This window comes from Daucus carota, chromosome 8 (assembly GCF_001625215.2).
Source record: "Daucus carota subsp. sativus chromosome 8, DH1 v3.0, whole genome shotgun sequence".
In the NCBI taxonomy this organism is placed as follows: domain Eukaryota; kingdom Viridiplantae; phylum Streptophyta; class Magnoliopsida; order Apiales; family Apiaceae; genus Daucus; species Daucus carota.
Window position 1 is genome coordinate 11,742,313 of NC_030388.2, and position 7,993 is coordinate 11,750,305.

The window sequence follows — 7,993 nt, forward strand, 5'->3', positions numbered from 1 at the left end:
GTTGAAAGGGTTATATGTGTACAGTTGATAAGCAATGCCAGAGATCGAAGGACCACTCTCTACTTTCCTCAAATTTTCTCCATTTCATTCTCTGCGGATATTCCATTTCACCGTCACTTGTAACGTTTTTACTATACTAGTACACTTCTAACAAATTCTATGACAATCAGTAATCTGAAGAAATAAATTCATAAGAGATTACAATTGCAATGCTCCTTTACTTCTACCAATTGCAGGTTGGTGGGGGTGAAGGAATGAGATTAAGATTTAAACTAGTTTCATAAAGATCAAAAGTTCACCACCAGGCACCAGGTAAAGTAAACCAAAATAACAACAAACTGTATGCCCCACAAACCACTAGTAAGAGTATTGCCACAACTAGTCTCACTAGATTGCAATTAAACTGCCTCCTGGGAGCATACAGATAAGGGAGAATTTTGATTAATCACTCCACAACACTGGAGATATTGTTTTATAGCATTTGGGTTTAGCAATTCGGACTTTGTTCATCCTACAAAGAGATCTGCATGACAACTGTTTAATATACTTCTAAATGAAGGTAATCTGGTTGGCGACTTGGCGTATACAAGGTTCCAGAACTCAGGTCAGACCTCATAATATTTCAAATTACAAGTTAAACAATCTCATAGCCTATAAATTGTTGCTGGAGTTGTGGCTTGCTGTTTCATCAGTTTCTTTCTTTGTTTGATCGTATATAACCGCTAAATAGTGCCCCAAAGTACTCACATTAAGCCCGGGAAAACGATGAGGACTGCCAGGTTGTGGATCAACTTGGACAAAAGGCCACTTCAGGCTTTGCGCTGCTTCACATTCTTCCCATCCATCTCCGATCACACAAAACTGGATATCTTGGCCGCTGAATCGCTCTTTTATCCACGTGAAACACTGGAGCTTCCCTACTTCCCATGAGCTATAGACTGACAGATGACATACATGTAAGTTATATATATCGTGGGATTTGTATATCCAATCCATTAGATACAATTTTAACCTACGTTACCCGCCCGGACTCTTCATTTTGCCTCGAGTACCTGTGTCGGACACTCGACACTCGGACACGGGTATGGACACTCCGACACTTATTTTAGGCCAAAAACATGTGAAATTTTCAAAATATTGCCGAGTCCGACACTCGGACACGTATCCAGTTTGGACACTTTCAGCCGAGTCCGGTTAACATAGATTTTAACCTTATATATGTATCTTGAACAATGGCAGAATGCCCATCTCTGGTGCCGGTGTCAATAGCCTCACATTGACACTTGCCCACACTTGAAAATAAATATTCTGGACTAGATTTATAGTTAAGACTTATCATTTGGGTGGTTTTATTTAAGATAAGGCTTATCCTAAAGCTTTCTTGGGTTGATTCAAGAATTTTATGATGTAACAGAAGTCAATAGGAAGTATAGAAGTGTGCTAAACAACAAACATATGATGACATACCACATATAACAGAAGCAATATATAAAAGTATTCCCTTCACTAATGAACACACATCAAACAGAATGTAGACCACCAAATTTTGACAAACTTGACTAAATACAAATCCTAAGGTTGATTTTCTGGTATAGCTACGTGTACCATATTATTACTACAGGAAAACTATTTGATCAACGAATAGTATTTAGAGGTAAACTCTTCAATGATCTGTTAGCATTTTCAAGGTCATTTAATAAAGATAATAATCTCAAGGGAATGCACTATAAGGAAATCTGCATATGTTATTACTTTAAAGGTCATTTAATTACACACTACGTACAACATAGATCTTTACATAAAATTACATTTGGACAATCAAAATTATTAGTATGCACTGAAAAAAATAGGTGATACCGGTGAAGTTATCTGACCATTCTCATAAGATATCAAATCATCAAGTTGAAACAGCAAGCACTTAACAAGGCTGGGTATCAATGTCCCAGATGTCACCAAGAGATTCACATGTTGTGAACTGGTACCAGCACACTGTTCCAAGCAGTCCCGAGCTGCAAAATAAAATCAATAAAACAATGAAAAACAAATTCAAGTTTATTTGTGATGGTATAATACCATGTCTATACACTCAATAATTTCAAAATTTCCAATATCAGCAGCATAATTGTGAAAGGCATCAACTCCTAAAAAGCAAAAGACTAGATTTTAAAGTGCAGCTCCCGAACACATTTTTGATATCTTAGTAAATAAACACACAACTGCTCAAAATGATTACAAAGACTATATATATAATTTGATTAACAGATCCATAGCTGGTCCAAATACTTGACGATATCACTTTGGTTTCAAGTTTCAACCAAAGACTTAGTTTCACTGGTAGAGACTTTAAACAAAACACCGGTCGAAGTCTTGCTCACTGGTCGACTTTCACACAAAACAAAGGAACAAGTTCTCCTATCTAAATTCTTTGGTGAATTAGCACATTTGTCATAGATGGTTCAGCCATGCCCGACACAGAATATGATTGAGAATCAGGACGGGTCGAATTGTGTTTGTTCTTTGTACAAGTGTATATGTATTGCATGGCCAAGGCCAACATATTCGAGGAAGGGTGTGCATTGCGCATGCCATACCCACAAAATGTAAAAGATAGTAGTAACAAGTAACTGGACGTTAATTAATCAATTTTAATGAAATTGTGTAGGTGGGACCCGGGTCCCCAAATTCGCTGTCTTCATCTTCACTATCTACAAGATCTGGAAAAGTTCCATGAGTTGCACTTGCACTTAATGAGAACGTATTATTTGTCAAGAACCTAGCATGATGAAGAGTCTCTTTCACTCTCATAGTAAAACATGCACCATCACAATGGAGGTGAGGGAACCGAGAAAAAATGGTGGAGAGATGAGTATTAGGGTTTCATTTTTGTAAGAAGTGAGATGGATGCATTAAAATCTTAATTCAAGAGTCTGCATTCCTAGCATACTATATTGCCAAGTCGTAACTCCGTGTAAATCACTTTTCGACTCACAAATCTCCCATGGTGTGACTAATCATTCTATTCACGATCATCATGAACAACTATTCACCATCTCTGTGTGCATATCTTTTAAACCTTCTCAATAATAGAAAATGCTAAACATATCTTGCAACTTTGTCCTTGTTCACACATGATTTCGTATCTATCTATATATCTTGAAACTCCAAACCCACCCCCATTCCCTTTCCCCTTTCAAAAACAAACCCTGTTTCTCTTTCTACAATTACAGATATTAATCTGCTTGTATCAGTGCAAGCTATAAAATATGTAAATAACTTGAGCTAGTATGTGATGGATTCATATTAAATATGAACAAATATACATTCTCAGCTAAGGACAACTTGTTTACCTAAAACACAACGATCTCCTGGTTTTATCAAACTACTATATCTTATTGAACAAACTACTAGAATATTTCAGCAAGGCATATCGCATAATCCAGCACCAGAACATTTATAAAGAATAGCTGAAAACAAATATGTTCAGAAAAAACATGGAATCTTCACAGAGGCATTATAATGGATTACTTTACCTGAAGAATGCCATTTATCTGTGAAAAGATCAGTTTCTTCGTACAAATTTTCCCAGGATATAGTCTTATTATGACCAAGAATGCTACGCAAGCCCTGCACTAAAACAAAGTCGATTTTCAAAATTGAATTTAGTCGAGGCTACCATATAATAGATAGCAGTAGTCCATATGTAAACAATGAAAGTTACAAATCCCGTTGGCAGACCAAAATGTTATGCAAGTGGAAAGTATGTCTTTAAATTCTACATACAATAACTTTGTGCAAGTGATTATTGATTAAAGATTTAAAGTCCTATAATGCTGTAATTAAAACTTTAGATAATGGACTGAAGACAAGTGACGATTGTTGGAATATATTTTTTAAGCACCAACTTACTGAAAAATCTAACATTAAAATTGGGTCTTTTCCTATTACTGGAGGACAAGGAGTCCCCATCTGGAAATTTGATTGTAAAAGCATCCTCAGAAAAAGGGGTGTGGTAAAATTTCTAAGAAAATCAGCTAACAATATCAGGACATTGACTAAATGAGCAAATGCATAAGCTGGGAATCCGCTATGTCCTTTGATATTTTAATATATCAAATGCAAGAAGTGAGTTAAAGAGTCAGGAAAAAAAAAATCAGTGGCCCAGAGGATGGCAAAAATATATATTTGATATTCCAAGTAGCTAATGTGACACCTGCAATTGAACATGTAATATTGTATGTTCAAAAAATTGGGAATATTCACATAGATAAAGTACACTATGAAAACTGAAAGTATACATGTATCTGGATGATTCTCTAATAAGCATATTACAAGAAAGTCTAACTGGTGTGAGGCTGTTTAAGAAACCATAGTTATCAACTAATTTTATATAATCAACTCTCACTGTGAATTGGTGTCACAGTTAAAATTTGAAATAAATTGAGAAAGTCTTTGATATTTCTTATGAATCCAGGTACTAAGCACTGATAGTTGCCAGTTGCCACAGTAATTTACCAAGCTGCGCATGATATACAAAGACTGGTTTAACATTTTACTTCTCTTTTCCGTACAAAATTCCAAATTCTCATCTGCAGCTAAGGAGAAACTTCATGATACCAAATTGTGGGGATTTTCGCTGTGCAATTGAGGTAAAATGTCAAAATTAGGTAAAACAAGCTACTTTTCAGCAATTTTTTATTCTGAAACTGCCCTGAATTTTACAAAAGGGAGATGTCTGAAATTTTCTATAGCTTGCAATTCAATTTGGGAGCCAACAATACCCTAGCCCGGAAAGATATATTAGAGAAGATAAGGAATTCATAAGTTCAGTTTGATTTAAAAACCTTAAACTAGAGTTCAGTAAAACAAGATACATTTCATATAGAAGAAAGAAGAGGAAAACAAACGCAGAGAGAACAATAGTAATTACTAATTAGAAGTGATAAATGCTCATGCTTAGCTCATATTAAACCATCTTGAGTTCTCTTACAACAAGATTATTACTAGGTGACTCAATACACAGTGTATAGTTACATTGGCCAACTAGTTCAACAGTATTAAATAAGAAGTAAGAACAATACACTCTTTTGGCATCGGTCTTAATTTTTAACTTTGAAAATAGAACACTTTTCAAACACAAAAAACAGGTAACAAATTGAAATATTGAGTACAAGAGACAGCGTATAAGCTTGGAAGCCACTAATTCCTTCAAATATCAAACTCAAGAACTGATATAGAAAATGAAAGAGAACTATGTTTCAAGTTTCAACAGATGCCTCAGAAGGATGGCCAATATAAAATATTGATATGAGAAGCAGATGTGATACCCGCAGTCGAACATGTAACATCTCATGTCTAGGGATGGCAGAAAAAACCGATCCGAATGGATACCCGACCGTTTCGACCCGAATGGATCTTACCGAACCCGATATTTTGGATTTGGATTTCGATTTGGATTTGATTTTTAGACCCGAACGAGTTTGGATTTGGATTTGGATACTAGGTATTCCGTATCGAAACCCGACCCGAAATCTGAATCCGATCCAAACCCGATTCAAACCCGAAACCCGAAAAAAATCCAAGTATATATATATATGTATACGTATATGTATATGCGAACCGATCCGACCCGTTGCCATCTCTACTCATGTCTAGAAATTGGATTTATGCTGCAGCTATATGTGACTGGATATAATACTCTAATACGCATAAACATAAGAAAGTCTAACTTGTTAGGTATCAGTCCATTACAATGGTAGCATGGCTTGGGTGATCCAAAACATATTTGGATAATAATTTTATGTTTAGACAATTATTATAAAAGTATATGTCTTGGTCACAAAGTATGGGAAGTGTTGTCGGATATCAACCGAGTATGAATTGGATTCTGATTTGAGTTAGAGATTTCGGAATTGGATTCTAATTGGAGTTAGTTATTTCAGAATTAGATTCTGATTTAACCAAGTTTGAGATGGCTATATATACATAGTCATATTGTGGTTGATAGGTCTGCTCAAGATGTAAACTTAGGTATCACTTCAGAGCGGATACTTAAGTATTGTTAGGCTTGAGTATCCAAGTTTGATTGATTGTATTATTGATAACGGTTTTAATTAATAAAACAAGTTGGGACGTGGGAGAAATGTCATTTTTCCTATCACTTGTGATCTTATATGGGAGCCAATAGACTTAAGAGCACAGCTGGCTATACATATTAGAGCAGATAAGTAAATCTTCATAACTCCACTCTGATTTATAAACCTTGAACCAGAGTTCAGTAGAAGAAGAGACATTCTAAATTGAAATAATAAGAAAGTCAAAATCGATTCAGTGTTACGTCATCAGTCTGGTTTTTCTACTATGACAGGAAGCATGATTTAGTTTACAACTCAGATATATGTCAACAGAAATTGGCAAAAGTCATATGAGTTTACAACAAAATGAAGTACAACACAACTAAAAGACATGAATAACATAGCATCAAACCTTTTTGTACTTCTGGGCAACCAGGCGATGCCGGTATGCAAGTTTTCTTCTATTGACGTCATCAGGTAATGGGCGAAATTCATCCATACTAAAATTATAATCAGATAGATCTCTTCCATCATCATAATGCTTCAAGGCATCAAGAAAAGGCTGATTATAATCTTCAATCTGCGTCAACAAGTAAAACCAACCACATAAACAAATGCACATGGCCCTAAACGACGAATAACACAAAGTACACTACATAAAGAAAATGACAATCTTACTTCCTCATAGAAGAAAGATTGATCGCTTATGTCAAGAATAAAATTCTCCCAGGTCCTCCCAATTTCAGTACCCCTTTGCACATCCTTTAAACCATTAAAACACTTGGCATACGTCCCGTTAATCAACGATTTCAGCAAAATAAGAGTCTCGTCCATGTCCCAGATATAAACAATCATTTTATGATCCATAAGAGTATCGCCACAACATTAACTTGTAAACACAAACCCTAAAACTACCACTTGTGAGTGTGAATTTGATGCGGGGGATGCGAGATATCCTGTGTGATATAAAGTCCAATATTATCAACAAATCAAGCTAGAATACATACATATATACATACAAATAAGAAACAGAGGTCCAAAATCTATAGTATCCAAGCTAAATAGAGCTCCAGGTACATAACAGAAGGCATAGTAAACCCAAATTACGAACTCATGTTAATTTCTACGGACCAGAATGTTACCAATAACTAGAGATGCCACTTCTTCCTCCTCCGCTCTTTAGTTGTTGCACTTGCACATCATGTTATGCCCAAATTACTTTCGATCTCCAATTTCTTGCTTTGAAATATACACAGCTATGAGCTATGTAGGTTTATACGTAATTAGGGGTGTACGCGGGCCGGGTTGGCCCGGTTTTGGTTTTTTATCGACCCAACCCATTAAATTCGGTTTGCTAATTTTCGAACCCAACCCATTAAAATTAATTTATAACCCAACCCAATTTGTCATACTTCGGGTTGGGTTGGTTTGGGTCGGGTTGACGGGTTACTAACTACTAAATCGTTGTTTTAAAATTGGTACGCAACCTATAAATTATAGAGCATTAAAACAAGTTCGGACTTTTAAAGAATAGTAGCTTCACTATTGAACTCTCAAAGGCAAGTAGACGAATGACAAAGATGCAGGGAAAATATTTTAAAGGAAACTCGAGGAAAGATACCAATGTTATAATTCAATTTTATCACACTAATGTTATAATTTTAATTGGGTAGTTATATTTCATATATATACAATTTTGTTAGATATATATATATATTATCTATATAATGTATTTTTATTAAAATACCCTCGGGTCGGGTTGGGTTGGCCAAATAAAATCTAAAACCATGCCCAACCCATTAAAATCGGGTTGGAGCCGATTCAACCCAATTAAAAAACGGTTTAAAATTTTCGGTTTGGTTCGGCCGAAAATAGGGTCGGTTTGGGTCGGTTTAAACGGTTTGGGCAACCCATGTACACCC

The 7,993-nt window shown here is 35.6% G+C and overlaps 1 protein-coding gene across 2 annotated transcripts; it reads right to left on the minus strand.

Annotated features, from left to right (window-relative positions):
- Positions 1–419: 419 nt before the first annotated feature.
- On the minus strand, positions 420–7,368 carry LOC108192458 (eyes absent homolog). 2 transcript variants are annotated; one of them, XM_017373267.2, is made up of 6 exons: positions 7,214–7,368; positions 6,750–7,027; positions 6,484–6,651; positions 3,531–3,624; positions 1,875–2,009; positions 420–938 (listed from the first exon to the last, which is right to left on the minus strand). In XM_017373267.2, the coding sequence occupies exons 2-6, from the start codon at positions 6,936–6,938 to the stop codon at positions 652–654; spliced, it is 873 nt and encodes a 290-aa protein (XP_017228756.1). In that variant the 5' UTR covers positions 6,939–7,027; positions 7,214–7,368; the 3' UTR covers positions 420–651. The 2 variants fall into 2 exon arrangements, with proteins under 2 accessions (XP_017228756.1, XP_017228757.1); XM_017373268.2 differs by having other exon boundaries at positions 7,203–7,345.
- Positions 7,369–7,993: the final 625 nt, after the last annotated feature.